Raw genomic sequence first — 16,293 nt, forward strand, 5'->3', positions numbered from 1 at the left:
GCAACAACAATGTTTGGGTTTTTTTGTTTTTTTGTCTTTGTAGTCTTTTAATCTTGTAAAACTAAATTAAAGACATTTACAAAAAATAAGTGTGTGCTTGCATTTGTAAAGAAAATTAGTATTACTATTCACAGATCATGTGGACAGGTCAGCTGTTTTTTTATTAACTCAAACGTTGAATGAGTGGAAATTTACTCCAAATAATTTTTACTCACTTAAGGATGCATCATGTTTAGCAGTCTGTAGTCCAGGAATTTGGTTTTAATTATACTGGAGTTTGGATTGAATCTGAAACAATTATTTTCACCTGCCAGCTGAAAAACAAAGGTTTCCCTGTAGCCAGAATTCAGTATATATGTACATTTGTGTTTTTGAAAAGGATGGGTGAAGTGCAGCGAGTGCACAGAACTGTGTGAAACCATGGATCATATACGAACAGTGCAACATGACAAAACGACAGGAACAAATAAGCTCATGGTCTCCTTTTATAAAAACAGTTAATTAACTTTTACAGTGAAGTGATTTGAGGTTATACACTGGACATGGACTCTGCTGGAGGGTAAAGACAAATACTGAGACAAACTAGAGAGTGAGTAAAAGATCTAACATGCGTCTGGACTACAGTAACACAATAAATACAGGACCAATGACAAACATTTTAATAAAAAACTGGAAAAATATAAAAATGTATAAAAAATTGACCATTTAGTATATGCAGGTCTAGTGCAATGGAAAGAACAGCTGCTTAAAAAAAAAGAAAAAGTTTTGAATGTAAAATAAATAGTAATAAAATGAAGCCATAACAGAGCATTATGGTGGTGTTATGTGACCACCAGAAACTATAGCAGTTTTTTCAAGACAAATGAGAGCACAGCTCCGAGTGACAATCCCAAAGCCAGGAAAAACGTCATCAAAGCCCCAGCAGTCTCGGCATCCTTAGCCTTCAACAACCTAGTGAGTGGAAAATGAATAATCAGAATACTGATTAAGCTCTAAGGCCAAACGTTTGTGGACACCGCACTCAGGAAAGGCTTTGCACCAGCTTTTGGATTATGGCTATTGGGATTTGTGATCAATTATCCACAAAAGAAATGATCAGGCATTGATTATGGATGTGGAGGTCTGGAGTGCAGTCGGTGTTCCAGTTCATCTCCAAATGCGTTCAGTGGCGTTGAGGACTTTAGAGTTCTACTAAACAAACACTGATTAACCCGTGTCTACATGGGTTTTGCTTTGTGCACAGTAGCAGTGTCATGCTGAAACGGTTTTGGGTTTCCAGTGAAAGGAAACCTTAATGTTAAAGTGCACAAAGGCATTGTGTAGAACACTGTACTTCAAACTCTGAGGCAAAATGTTAAAGGAAAGAACCACATATGGGTGTGATGGTCAGGTGTCCACATACGTTTGGTCACTGCGTGTATGTGAATAAATAAATAAATGTGTATATATAATATTCCATTTAAGACAACAGTAAGAACTTTTTTTAAACTGGTGTGTGATAATCTGTTAAATTACATGTTTTTACTAAAGTTATGATTTAAAATGTTACTGTGATGTTACGTTACTTACTGTGGCGCATAAGACATGGAGAGGCAGGCAAAATATCCATTTGTCATAGCAAACAATGACATGATGCTTATGTAGGCAAATTCGTGTGTGAAAAGACTCGCTAGATAGGTGCGAGATGAAATGTTGCACAACATGAGCGCAGGAATGAAGATCGTCCGAGATGTCACAAGGATAGGGAACAGACAGCTCTCCTTTTTGGGCTGTGAGAAGAGACGAAGGGTATTACTTTCAAACAGGAGCAAATTCATGTGTAGATGTGAACAAAATCATTATACCACTGAGGAGACCAGCAGTTTGGATTGTAATTCAATTATTTTTTGTACTCAATATAACTGCTATAATACCAGTGTAAATGGTGTACAGTATAACATCAATTCCAGGCTACTACTCGTGTATATACGAAGATTGTAGACAATAAATACAAGATATTTGCATTTAGCATTATGATACTATCCATTTTTATATTTTTCTCTAAAAATATACCCTTTTTTGTTTAATTTTTTATTTATCTACTGGAAGTAACGTTTGACAAGGGAACTTTACACATTCATGACTCATCATCAGTTCTTCTGAATGTTGGGGAATCCCTGATATTTGACATCATATTAGATTCTAACAGAATTGTTCCAGATTGAGACCGGTCTTCTAATTTACTCTCTCTTTCAATCAGTTGTCCACTCTTTTTACAGTTGGTATTTACATGTCTCCAAGTTTGCTGACCTGTGGACTCCTCATAAGAGAAAGTTCCATTTTAAGTCTCTTTTGAGATTTCTTTTATATCATCATCTGATGGAGGTTTTTCCATAATGCTATTTCCTCCACCTTGCTACAGCTAAAATTCTTTACATTTGACTGTGACAAGGTCTATTGTTAAATGAAATTCCATTCAAACAGGAAATAGCAGGAAATCCTGAACAAGCAGTAGAACCATTGAAACAAAAAAAATAAAGTGCTATGACGTCTTACCCATTGAAAGAAGGAAGTGACACTTCGGCCGATCCAGTCCATTACATTGAAGAGCATGAAACAGCAGAGGGGCCTAAAAATATCAGCTAAGAGAGAAAAATTGAGAAACATCAAATGAATGTTTTACTCCGATTTCTTTTTTAATATTTGGAAAAGAGCGAGTTGTAATAGAGACCCACCCCATGTTCCTGTAAACATTTCATTTGGTTCCACCAATACAGTAATTGCTGGAAAAACAGACAATGTGACTGTGAAAACACAGGTCACACACAAGGCCATCAACCAAATCTAAAAAGAAAGAGAAAAAAGGTTATTGGTGACTTTTGATGACTTGTCAATGTACATTATATGACTCATACTACATTAACCATTTACCCAAAAGAAAGTGTGTGGTATCCTGGAAAAACCTTTAGAATAGTGGTATAGGTTTAATATGCCTTTATATACCCAAACTATTTAATAGTATGATAAATGATTTAAATTCCGATCAGGCATAACATTATGGCCACCTGCCAAATATTGTGTTGGTCCACCTTTTGCTGCCAAAACTGCCTGACACATCAACTGTTAACAGCATTAACTTCTTCAGCAATTTGAGCTACAGGAGCTTGTCTGTTGGATCGAACCACATGGACCAGCCTTCGTTCCCTACGTGCATCAATGAGCCATGGCCACCCAACCACCGGTTCACCACTGTTTCTTCTTGTACCATTTTTGATAGATACTGACCACTGCAGACCAGGAAAACCCCACAAGAGCTGCAGTTTTGGAGATGCTCTGATCCAGTCGTCTAGACATCACATATTGGCCCTTGTCAAACTCACTCACATTCTTACGCTTGCCCATTTTTTTTCTGCTTTTAACACGTCAACTTTGAGAACAAAATGTTCACTTTCTGCCTGATATATCGCACCCACTAACAAGTGCCATGATGAAGGGATAATCAGTGTTATTTACTTTACCAGTCATGTTATGTCATAATAATATGCCTGATCGGTGTTTAGACATACATACATAATTCTATGTACCTTTTTAAACACTGCCAACACTGATAACTTTTCTTCTGGTTCCCCTTTTCTATCCACAGTCTTTAAACCTTCAGCATCAAGGTCAAATAACGTGCTTTTTCCATTGCAGTCTGGAGTGTATTCAGAACCAGTGGGCTTCAATTTGACTAAGGTCACATTCTCTACAACAAAAGACAAAAATAAATACATTTACAGTATGAGAAATACACGTCTCAAACGTAACTTGAATCCAAAATTTGCTAATTAGATCACTCTTTGGTGATGTCTGAGACTAACCATTTTTTCTCGGATCCAAATCTGGCATAGCCTCTTTGTTTGCAGCTCCAGCTTTCAAATACAATCCAGCAAATTTCTAAAAAAAACCAAACAAAAGCAACTTATAAAAAACGTGCGGCACAGTAAAATTAATCTTTTGCCGTTATCAATTATAATGGAATGTAACTACTGGTTTGTGTCTGTGCTGAAAATCAGCACTTTACATGATAAACATGATTAAATTTATATTGAAAAATATTTTGGGTCCACAAAAAACTTAACTCTACAAGGTAAAATATGAAATGAACAATGAAAGCAATAATAAAGGGATGTACCAGCTGAGGAAGCACTAAGTAACAGCACAGTGTGAGGAGTGTGGCAGCACAAGGAGTGATGAAGTAGCCTAAAGCCGCACTCTCGTTGTCTGTTTTCGCTGAAGGCAGAAACAGCAAGGACAATTTCATTAAGGATCCACCATAACACATTCCTTGTTTAGCTCAGATTTCACAATCGGCACACACTGATACTAACAGATCATTGCCATCAACATGGCGGCTGCCGAGAAGATGCCAGCCATGGCCTGGCCGCTCATAAAGCACGAGCTATATTTAGGTGGGAACTTGCCAACCAGACCAAAGAGACTGCCCTGAAGCACGGCCCCAAACACTGAAAGCAGAGTCATTTACAATTATTAGTTCCTGATACACTCACAACTTTTATATAATGCCGATGTGACTATTGTGTTTGCAATAATTCATAATGTGACAAGACATACTGTTGATGAACCAGATGGTTGACATTGTGATGTTGAAGAAAAGATTCTGTTCCATTTTGACTTTTACTAAAGTGGCTGTGACGAGGAAGAGCAGTAAAATAAAGACCAAACTGCCAGCTATCCTTGTCCTTTCTGGAATACTGCAGAGCAAAATAAAGAAACACCACATCACATTAATAGCATTTGGTAAATGCCCTTATTCAGAGCGACTTAACATTATCTCATTAATACAACTGAGCAGTTGAAGGTTTAGAGCCTTGCTTAAGGGCCCAGCAGTGGCATCTTAGTGGTGCTGGGATTTAAACTCACGACCTTCTGATTAGAAATCCAACATCATAAAAACTGAGCTATCCCTTCTACATCACACACATCTAGTAAAACTGGTGAAGAGATACTTACCGCTGGTAGAGAAATGAGTTCAGGAATGTGAACATCAGCAAAGGAAGCTGGGAAAGCAGCACACACATGTTGTCGAACATATACGGATCTGTTTGACCAGCATCCGAAACATTGCCTGACTTTGTGGTGTTGAGGCGTTCGTTGAAATACTGTGAAAGACAACAAATAGGTGGTATAGATTTCCACATGGTTGTGCAGATCTTAAAAAAAAAAAGCCTAATAGAACTTTTATGGTCCTTACACCAAAGGCAGTGATAAAAAAATTCCACGGGAGAAGTGTTCCCATGCCCAGAATGAAAAAGATGACGGCCACGAGGCGCCTGTCAAAGAGGAAAAAAGCTATTTAGTTTGGAATAACGGTAGTTTTATTTAACTCCGAGTACAAGCAAAAGACTCACCCGTTGTCTGACGCGCACAGCATTTTATCTCCTGGTTCTTCCAATAGAAGAAAAAAAACCTTTCAGTTATAAATACAATGAAAATGAATTAGGTCATTCATTCAAAATGATTATACCCAGATGATTATAAAATTGTCCTTGTCCATAAAAAAGTTTCACCAAACTAAGTAAGAAGCAAATCACAATGGATCATGCGCAATCATAGCAACACTATTTATTTACAGTATATTTATTTATACTGTGTAGTATCTGAGAAACGTCATTTCCTGCTATCGGTTATAGCAGATAAAAATGTTTTCGTTCACCAGACATTCGCTTGAAATTATTAATACAGCTCGCCATGCCACTGGAAAGTAAACAAATTTAAATAATGAGATACATAAATAAATATGTAAATAAATACCAGATATGATTAATTGATTATAAATTTGTTATTTTTTTTTTTATGTATTTCATTATTGAAATTAGTTTACTTTATACAACCTCAAAAGGAGATTCAATTCTCGTAAGACACCAATCCTACACTTCACCATGGTTATTTCTATTTATACACCTATGCAGAACAATATTATTTATAGTTTTATATTTATTGTAGGTCAGACATTGACTTATTTGTTACGCCTTTGCTTCTTGCCGATGAATGAACAAACACTGGTATCATTTCTTTCAATGTTAAATCATTTTCACTGTCATCTACACACCTTTTCTAATACACAAACACGAGCAGATCATTCATAGGCTACATAATAGCTCTCAATTAAAAAAAAACAGGTAGAACCACTTTGCTGAACATTCAGTCTATCTCATTTCCTTGAACCATTTTCAAGGCTTCATAGTGTAAAAGACCTTTTTTTGAAATTTAATTTGTTACCAATCATATCAATAAAACCTATGATATGAACATTCTGTCATTTTTTTACAATTATTTCTCAGATAGAAAAAAAAATACTTAAGATTCAACCACTTCAAACTATCCAATCAACAAACTCAGTTTATAAATTGAATTATAGATTAAAATCTACTTGATACGAGTCATTTGTGTATATGCAGGTCGTCCTGCCTTTAATAAAATCCTACCTTTGGGAAGAGATTCAGATTAAATTGGACAAGACCAGATCTCTCTCTCGCTCTCTCTCTCTCTCTCTCTCTCTCTCTCTCTCTCTCCGTGTGTAAATCCACGTGTACTGAGCACATGGAAGCTTTTAAGTTTTTAAGGAGGAAATGATGAAACGATGATTCACAGTAGGTTTACACGTGGAAGTGTAACAACCCAGTTAATGCCAGTTATAGGGGAAACCCACAGGGGGTCAAAGTTTTCCATTGTATTCAAGTTTGGTCTCATATTTGAGTGTGATTTTGAGCAGTATTTAGGTTTGGATGGTAATAAGGGTAAATAAATAATAAGAAAAGAATGCATTATTTCTTAAATCTAAGGAGGATAACTCCCCCACTTTAAGTTTTATCAGTCATTTTTTAAGGTAAACAGAAAAGTGGAAAGCCTAAATATAATGTATAATGATTATTTTCACCATATGCACACATTTATCATAAATTATGTCATAAATATTTTTCATAAAGCACCAGTTTAACGAAAGACAATTCTTTCCACGAACCGTGTGTGTGTATTACTGTTATATATATTATTTTGATTTATTTATACATTTATACACGACATATATATAATAAAAATAGATCTGAACCCAACATCATGAAGAATGAGCGCTTGAATTATCGATAAATAGAAATAAACTGCGACCGAAACAAGTGCAGGAAATTCGGATGGCTAGAAATAATAATAATAAAAAAAAAACACCTAACAGAAATCAATAATAATAAAAAAAATAAATAAACATTAAAAAAGTTCCTTTTGTGCGACCCGTTGTTTGAGGAACTCCTCCTGAACGTCATCTTACGTCACAACCAGTCCCCGCCCACTTTCACTTTCACTGAAGTCTGACATTGGCGCGCGCGCGCATGCTTCAAAGGCAGACCAGAGTATAAAAACCAATATGTAATATTTATAAAAAAATATACCAAATATACGGAGTGCAAATTGTCTGATTAATGAAAGCAGGGGTCCGGTGTGTGTGTGTGTGTGTGTGTATAATTTGTATAACGTTTTTTTGCATTGAAAATGAATGAACCCGTATGTGTATTTATACATAACCATAGTTTCATTTCATGAAATAAAACGAAAAATCTGTAAATAATTTTATATGTCAACATTTGGTCAACATGCACACAGACCGCATTTGCATATGGTAATTAACTTCTGAATATTGAGCGGCTGTGCGTAAAAACGCGCGCGATGTGAAAGTTTATACGCTTCTGACAATTGGAAATTAATGCAGCACTTTAATGAGCATAATAAACTGTATTACTACCACTATTATTATTATTATTATTATTATTATTATTATTATTATTATTCTAAGCATAATCAGTACCTTATATACTACAAAACAAGAACATGCCCTGCAATTTATTCCTGATCCATAAAAAAGACACACCGGGCTGTTATAAACTCTATATTTGACATGATCTCTACTATTACCCCATGTTATATAATATATAAATATAAATAATACTCACGTGCGGGAGGAACTGTGGACTACGTGTATTGTGAGAATGAGATCTGCTTCAGCTGGCGCGCTTTTTCAAAGTTATTGGCGGTGGCGCGTCTTGTTCTGCGTCATCACTTTCCTTCCTGGACTTTCCGGTTCCACATTAAAAGGATCAGTAATTACATTTCGCCAGGAGATGGCGCCAAAAACGCTGAAATATCACTCAAATGGGCAGATAGATACAGTGGCTTTAAAAAGACTCATCAATATAAAATTGCAGGTTTTTCCTATATTTTTCAAATATAGGAACAGAAATAACAACATAATTGTCAGACTTTTTTTTATATCTTTATCATAATCATGCAACAAATAGAATAATAGAGAAAAAAAAGACAATATGTCATTATTGGGAACATTTTAACTATAAAAAAATCCCCACCACATCTTGATTGCAGTACTCTGTGGACACCTTTTTTTGGCTTTATTACAGCATCAAGTCTTTTTTTGAATACGTCTCCATTAATTTCACACATCTAAACATTTTCTCCACTCTTCAGTCCAAGTTTCTTGAAATTGCAAGGTGATATATCAGGTCATTACATAGGTTTTCGTTGGAATTGAGGTCTGGCTGGGCCATTTGAGGACTTATTGATTATTCTTTTCTGAGGACATGTCTTTTGTTGATTTAATGTGTGCTTTTGGGTCATTGTAATGTTGAAATATGAAATTCTTAGCTTTTTGACAGAGGGCAGAAGGATTTTGTGCCGAATATCCTTGTATTTGGAGCAATTTAGCCCAGCTGAAGAGAAGCAGCCCCAAAGCATAATGGCACCCCCACCATGTTTAACTTTCAGTATGGTGTTCCTTAGACAAGGACTTTGCACCAACATACCTAGAATTATGGCCACTTTTGGTTTATCAGAAAATAAAACTTTTTTGCACAGGGTTTTGGGTGATTGAATTAATCTTTCGGCATAATTCAGACAGCCCTGAATATTCTTCTTGCCACCCGACCCAACAGCCCAGAATTGTGCAGAATACCAGAGATGGTAGTCATATGTAAGAAGTGACCAGTACCTGCCAGATATTCTATCAGTGTTGCTGTAGGCCTCTTGTTAGCCTCCCTGATAAGTTTTCTTTGTTTGTCTTAATGGTGCCACATTTTCTCCACTTATTAACATTGGTGGGTTTCAGAGGTGGCAAAAGTACACACATTTTCCACTTATTTCAAAGTACAGATACTCATGTTTTAAACTACTCTGGTAGAAGTTGAAGTACTGATTATACTTCTTTCCTCAAGTTAAAGTAAAGAGGTTTGGGCTCTGACATGTACTTAAGTAAAAAGTAGCCATTACTACTACCTGTTTTAGTGTCACGCTGGTAACTGGACGTAACTTCATATTAATATTAGGGCTGTCAATAGATTTAAAATATTCAAGCATGAATAATAATATGCTTATCATGAGTTAACTCAACATTAAACAAAACTTAATCGTAAATTTTTATCTGTTCTATATGTACCTCAAATCAGAATCAGGTTAATTGGCCAAGTGTGTTGACACACACAAGGAATTTGGTTCTAGCTGTTAGTGACTCTCAAAGTACAGACATAAATAAAAACTTTACATTCAGCTTGGACTATACAAGACAAAACAGACAAGACAAGACGAAAACAGACTATACAAGACAATACAGCCAATGTGAGACAGTATAGACAGTATGAGTATTAAATAGGGATACAGATTATATGACAGATCAGTGCTGTACTAAAGTGTCAGTGCATGGTAGTGCAAATGACAGTATTGTGTGTCAGGTATGATAAAGAGTTTACTATAGAACTTTGTACAATATATAGCAGCCATAGTGTGTGTAATATATACGGATAATGAGGTGTCTGATAGTTCTGAAATTGCAGTACTTATAGATATGGAGCGGGGAATATAATTATGGTATGTTGTTAATGAGGCTGATTGCTTGGGGGAAGAAACTGTTCCTGTGTCTGGCAGTTTTGGTGAACAAACTTCTGTAGCGCCTGCCAGAAGGGAGCTGAAAGATTTTGTGTCCAGAGTGCGAAGGTTCAGGGGTGATTTTTTCTGCCCGGTTTCTGATTCTTGTATGGTACAGGTCCTGGAGAGTGAGCAGGGGAGCACCAGTGATTTTTTACTGCTGTTTTCTGCCGTCTGTTTCTGTCCATTTTGTTGCTGCTCCAAACCAGATGGTGATTGATGAGTACAGGACAGATTCAATGACTCAAAACAGACTCAATGACAGATTCAAATCAATATTTTGCAAGTTTAAATACTCTAATAGGTATGTGCATGGACAAAAATGGATTTCTTATGCAGATTTTTTTATTATTAGTAAAACCATACCCAATATAGAGCATGAAGGCAAAAATATTCTTGTAAATGTTTAAAAGTAATTCTGGTGTTTTAAGTTACGTAAATCATCAGGACACCAAACGGAAACAAAACAGAATGTTTCCACACGGACGGTTAATGAGATGAGAAACTGTACGTCTTCTCAATTTTCATACGGATTTGGTTATTTTGATTATGGTTTTATTTATGTGTTTATGAGAGTATACAAATAAAAGTAGAAGCTTTACAGATTCTAATGATATATTGCTCTTATCTGTACGTCATGTGATTTCAGTTTGTTTCGGGGTTATGAGGAAAAAATGCCACAATTGTGTGAATCATGTTGGATTTTGGTTTGATTTGAGACTTGGCGCATCAGTAAAACAAATGTTTACGGATTAAAAATTAATTTTCGGTAAAGAAAAAACATTGACATTTATCCAACTTAGATTAAAACTAAAGTAACGAGCCTGTTTTGAAAATGTAAAAAGAGAAAGTACAAATATTTGCATAAAAATTTAATAAGTAAAAGTAAAAAGTTGTCAGAAAAAGTAAAATACTGATACCAGAAAAATCTACTTAAGTACAGTAACAAAGTATTTGTACTTTATTACTTTCCATCTCTGATGGGTTCTTGCTTGAATGACACCCTTTGTCCTGGGTGGACCAAGCCATGACCCAACAGATCCACCAGTGATTAGTTTCCGCTTTAAAAAGAAACTACTGTCACTTGATGAGTAAGACATTTCTGAGAGCTTCCTTTCCGGTAAAAATAACACCATTAATGCATTTATTGCACAATTAAATTCACATGTCATTGTGCACAATTTATCAAACTCTTAGAAACAAAAACCATAAAACTCCTTGGCTAAATGTAACGATAAGATAAATACAACATCTATATACTTATATGTCTTTTAAGTTAGCCTTTTAAGCTGCACTGGAGATTGCCCTGTCCCCAGGTAGTGCAAGTTTTATTTAGAAAAATGGAGAAACAGCTAATCTGGAGATAAGGAGATTATCCGTGGTACACCGAACCGTGGTGAGGCCCACAAAGTTCGAGAGCGGATGATGAGGAGGATAAGCAATATCCGGTCCACACGAGGCAAACAGAGTAGAAGTTCTCTAAACACAATTTGCAATAACAGACGCTCCAGTGAGGGGCCTATGTCCTTAAGTAGGCCTTGTAGATTAGGTTCAGGTGTGGATAATTAGTATGTCGGAGAGGCGCTCCATATGGGTGGGGTGCCGAAACCAGGCAAAGCCGGTGTAGCCCTGACATCACCCCCTCCCCCAGGGGCGGCCCACAACGACCAAACCCTGCGCCTGGGTCTACCCCGCGCCCAGAGGGGTTCCTCTGGTTCACCTGGGGGACGAGAGATGGGCGAGACCCAAGGCTTCAACAGTGACACGTGGAACGTGGGGTGTATGCAGTACCTTGCAGGCAGCTCCAACCGGTAGGACACCGTTCAGTCTGGCCATTAGATTGCGGGTGATAACCCCAGGAGAGGTTGACCAATACCCCGAGCAGCCGGAAGAATGGTCGCCATACGTGGGATGTGAACTGGGGCCCGCGGTCGGATACAATCTCCTCAGGAAAACCAAAGTTCCTGAACACGTGATGGAAGAGGGCTTTCGCAGTCTCCAGGGCCGAAGGCAGCCCCTTCAGCAGGATGAAATGGCAGGCCTTGGAGAACCGGTTGACCGCCACCAGAATGCATGTGTGACCCTCCGATCGAGGCAGGTCAGTCACAAAGTCTATCCCGAGGTGCGACCAGGGACGGTGTGGTATGGGGAGAGGTACAAGCTTGCCTTGGCGCACAGGCGGCGCACTCCCGCACGTACTTCCCCATGTCCTGGTTCATCCCGGGCCACCAGTAACGTGCTCTACTGTACTCACCGCTGGTCAGGGAAGCCGAGCCGGGCATTCGGAGATGCGGTGGTCTGGATTACCGCAGTATAGGCAGGTCCCCGCTGTTCTACGGCGGTTCCTCTCCCTCCTAGAGAGCGGTGGTGGTGTAGAGGTGGAGGTGTTTTCCACCTCAGAAGGACGACAGGCGGCGAGACGTTTTGACATCCCAATGGATTGTTGGATAAATGCCTTTAAATCCAAAGTGTCATCGTGGATAGCCATCGCATATCTGACTTCCGGGTTTAATCCCAGGCGATAGACACTCAAGAGTGCAACCTCATTCTAGCCGCTAGTGGCCACTAAGGTGCGTAAACAGAGGCTGTAATTTGCAATGCTGTCGGATACTTGATGTAAGCTGAGCAGCTGATCCGCCGTTGAGAGCACTTCAGTGGCAACGCTGAAAACCTCTGAAAAATGGTTTGTGAATTGCATGTATGAGTTTATCGCTGGACTCGCCGCACTCCAAAGATCTTGCGCCCATGCTAACGTTATGCTGGATAGGAGTGAGATAAGGAAAGCAACCTTAGCACGGTCGGAAGAAAATTTATGAGGTTGCATCTCTGTGTATAGTCTCACCTGGAGCTGGAAGCCATGACACTCGGCTGCGTCACCCGAAAACCATTAGGCCATCGGGCTGCCGGAGGGAGGGTTTGCTGCTGTGCTAGTGGTGGCTGGAGCAAAGGCGGCTCGGAGAGCGGTGGTGAGCTTGCGGACCGTATCCAATGACATGCCTGCCTGCGGATCCATTGGAGGTATTGCGAATGTTCTTTCTTTCCTTGGTGGTAGTTTGAAGATCCGTTATTTTGTCATACGCGGAGAAACGGAGGCGGAACCCGTAGTCAGGTAGCGCGAGTTTTATTTAGAAAAATGGAGAAAGAGCTGGAAGAGCGTGCTAGGAAGCAAAGAGAAATGAGATAATCCATGGTATGCCGAACTGTGGCGAGGCCCACAAAGTCAGAGAGCGGATGATGAGGAGGATAAGCAATCCATAATTTAAATTTGGATTCAGTTTTCCTTGCTTACATGATGTCACCCAACCCCTGCCTCTCATTTCTGAGCATATGGGTGAGGGAATGGTGGGTGCACACTCCGAGTCACGACCAGGTTCAATGGACGCCCAGTGCCGCCCCCAGAAAGATGCTCATGTCGCCTTAGTATGCCAGGCTTTGTCACGTGACATCATTGCCTGACCTCACTAATGAAGAATCTCAGATTTTTCTTTTTTTCTAACTGATCTTAGTCTTCCCTGAATAAATCATCTACTGTTTCTTTAGCAAAGGCTGCCTTTGCTTTCCCTCACTATCTCTGTGAGCTACATTTTATCTGTCACATTTTTGCTGTTACGCAAACCTGTTAATTTTGTGGATAACTATCAACCCCAAAGTTTTACGGACTTTGCACTTGAGGTCTGCACAAAAAAGCATACCGACCAGAGCGCCTTATCAACAACTGGCACAGGACTGCGTGTATTATGGGAAGTAGAATGGGGTTTGTGTGTGCGTGCATGATTGTGTGTTTGTCCGTGTTGACTTTCTTTGCTGTGTTTACTTTTCGCAAGAGTTTACTGAGTTTTTTTTGGGGGGGGGGTTTGCTGCTAGTAAAATTCTTTTCATTCATCATGTGATTGGTTTCAAAATGCAAGCATGTTTTTGAGAGTAAATATGTAATTGTTTTTTACAAAGATGTTCACCACCATTATCATAATCATAGTCAGTTATTTATATCTCATGAGATTTAGTGTTCTTCCTTTTTGGCCATGACTACGACCTTGTCAATCAATCAATAGTGCTAATGTTTAACAAGTACTGTTTTTGTAAAAAATAAAAAAATAGAAAAGGGGAAGGAAATTTATTTTAAAAGTGCAGTGGAATGCAGTGGAAGTTCCTTTACAATGCAAAGCCAACTTGCTCAGTTCTGCTTATTTTGTTGTGCTAATCTTATGCTACATGTTGTGTCAGCATGCTTCTGCAAAAATTTCCAGAAATTCACAAGAGCTACACCCTTTTGCACTTTGGGAGAAAGTTAAAACATAGTTAAAACAATGAAGTGATATGAAAAAATAAATAAAAATAATACATACTTTTCCATCAAATCCTTGAAAAGTAATATCAAGTATGCTTGATGTATCCTGCAGCAGATCCCATAATTTGCAAGTTGGGGTTTCAAAGGATTGGACTTTTTTGTGTCACACATTCCACTTATGCTTGATTAATAATATTGATTGTTTATTATAATTTTTTTTATTTATTAGTTATCTTCAATATCCCCTTTATCCTAATTCAGGGTCCTGGTAAATATGAAGGAAATCCCAAAAACATGCAAAGCTGGAGTACACCATAGATTTTCAGGAAACAAGTCAGAGGGCACCAAGCACATTAGCACACTCTAATTCCACCCACACAGACACAAGGTGAACAAAACGCACACATGCCCAAACAGTAACCCAAGCCCCGTAATACATGAATCTATCTAGTAAAGCATATAGTTATTGACCTCAAATATTATCTTTGGGTGAGTGAGTCAAGCTGTACTGTATTCTGAACAACCCTAATGGCATCTGGAGTGCAGAAGCACCATTCTATTTCAGGTGGTCACATTTATGTTTATATATCGTGTTTATGTCTGTTTATAGTCTGCGATATTTTCTGAAGAGAACTACCTTAATTAAACATAAGGCCAATTGTACACACTTGTGCACGGTATACTGGAGACAAATCTTGATAGCTACTGAAAGAGGCCATTGTCATGGCCATGAAGTAGTGTATTTGGTCAGCAACAATGTTTATTTGGTAGTATGTTTTAAAATAACAACCATATAAATGCCAGGACTGGAGGTTACATTGCCCAGATCAATACACTGCCTACTTGCCTTTATACGATCCAGGAGCCCCCACTTTCAAAAGTAAGTTAATGACACAGACATTGTAGGCACGTATAGTGGTGGACAGTGTTGGGCAGTAACGCGTTACTAGTAACGCTAACTGTCAAAAGTTACTTTTGACAGTAACTAATACTGTAACGCGTTACTTTTAAAAATAAAGTCACTCCGTTACCGTTACCGTATGGTGCGTTACCCGTTACTTTTTCAAATGAATTAATTTCGGCTAAAGTGTAGACTACAGCCTAATTTGCTTACATCAGCGTCGCATTGTAGGATTGTTGGATAAACCACTGTAAACAGGAAGAAGACGCATTGTAGGATTGGAAGATGAACCACTGTAAACACGAAGAAGACGCGCTGTGGACGTGTCTTCGTTTATTCAGGTCTGTGCGGCAGTAATGGCGAGTCAAGGCTAGAGCAAGACGAGTTTCTCAAAGTGGAAATATGCTCATTATTTCACTTTAGTTGAGTATAAAGACAAAAAACTTTCAAATGTAAGTTGTGTCTTTCTGGTTTAAAGCTCGTATCTACTGCGATAAACAACAACTCCAATCTGTTGAAACACCTCCAGGACCTACATGCCTGAGGAGCTAGAAGCTAGAAGCTAACCCGGTGACCCGGTTCTACATTGTTGATAGTTTTCATACTTCAGCTGTGACGGAACATGTTTAAGAGCTCAACACAACAGCAGAAGCCACTTTAGTTTTTAATTGTGAATATATTATTCAGCTTGTTTTGTTATTTATTTCAGAAATCCTTGTGATATATTCAGTTTGTGTTGGTCTGACTTTAATAAAATAGTGTTTAAAAATTACTTTGTGTTTAAGTCAGTTTTGTGTTTGTATAGATCATAACGCATAAAAGGGCATTAATGGGAACATTAAAGAAGGTTCTCTAAAAAATTAACTAAAAAGTTACTTTTAACAGTAATGCGTTTTTTGGTGTAAGTAACGAGTAACTGTAACTAGTTACTATTTTTTTGTAATGAGCACAACACTGGTGGTGGACAAGGTTCAGCATGGGTACTCTGACTAGACTGCTATACAGCCCCATAGACAGTAAGCTGTTGTGCACTGTGTGGTCAGACTTTCAGAGCCAGCATTAACATCTTCAGCAATTTGTGCTGCAGTAGCTCTTCTGTGGGATCAGACCAGACAAGCTGGACTTTGATCGCCACATTCAATAA

The 16,293-nt window shown here is 38.3% G+C and overlaps 1 protein-coding gene across 3 annotated transcripts; it reads right to left on the reverse strand.

Annotated features, from left to right (window-relative positions):
- Positions 1–472: 472 nt before the first annotated feature.
- On the reverse strand, positions 473–8,108 carry slc29a2 (solute carrier family 29 member 2). Of its 3 annotated transcripts, XM_083564688.1 has the most exons (14): positions 6,570–6,588; positions 6,468–6,525; positions 5,391–5,427; positions 5,234–5,312; positions 4,993–5,141; positions 4,594–4,733; positions 4,350–4,484; positions 4,154–4,251; positions 3,840–3,915; positions 3,564–3,724; positions 2,715–2,823; positions 2,536–2,621; positions 1,570–1,769; positions 473–951 (listed from the first exon to the last, which is right to left on the reverse strand). In XM_083564688.1, the coding sequence occupies exons 3-14, from the start codon at positions 5,411–5,413 to the stop codon at positions 840–842; spliced, it is 1,368 nt and encodes a 455-aa protein (XP_083420814.1). In that variant the 5' UTR covers positions 5,414–5,427; positions 6,468–6,525; positions 6,570–6,588; the 3' UTR covers positions 473–839. The 3 variants fall into 3 exon arrangements, with proteins under 3 accessions (XP_083420814.1, XP_083420813.1, XP_083420812.1); XM_083564687.1 differs by lacking the exons at positions 6,468–6,525; positions 6,570–6,588 and adding an exon at positions 7,983–8,108; XM_083564686.1 differs by lacking the exon at positions 6,570–6,588 and having other exon boundaries at positions 6,468–6,562.
- Positions 8,109–16,293: the final 8,185 nt, after the last annotated feature.

This window comes from Silurus aristotelis, assembly GCF_946808225.1.
Source record: "Silurus aristotelis genome assembly, chromosome: 16".
Lineage (NCBI taxonomy): Eukaryota > Metazoa > Chordata > Actinopteri > Siluriformes > Siluridae > Silurus > Silurus aristotelis.

Excerpts from the sequence above, each read along its gene's own strand:
- slc29a2 (XM_083564687.1), bottom strand. The coding sequence starts at position 5,413 with ATGCTGTGCGCGTCAGACAACGG. Across the intron at positions 5,313-5,390 it reads CTGTGCGCGTCAGACAACGG|GCGCCTCGTGGCCGTCATCT; the intron begins GTGAGTCTTTTG and ends CCTCTTTGACAG. Across the intron at positions 2,824-3,563 it reads TGTTGGCAGTGTTTAAAAAG|ATTTGGTTGATGGCCTTGTG; the intron begins GTACATAGAATT and ends CTTTCTTTTTAG.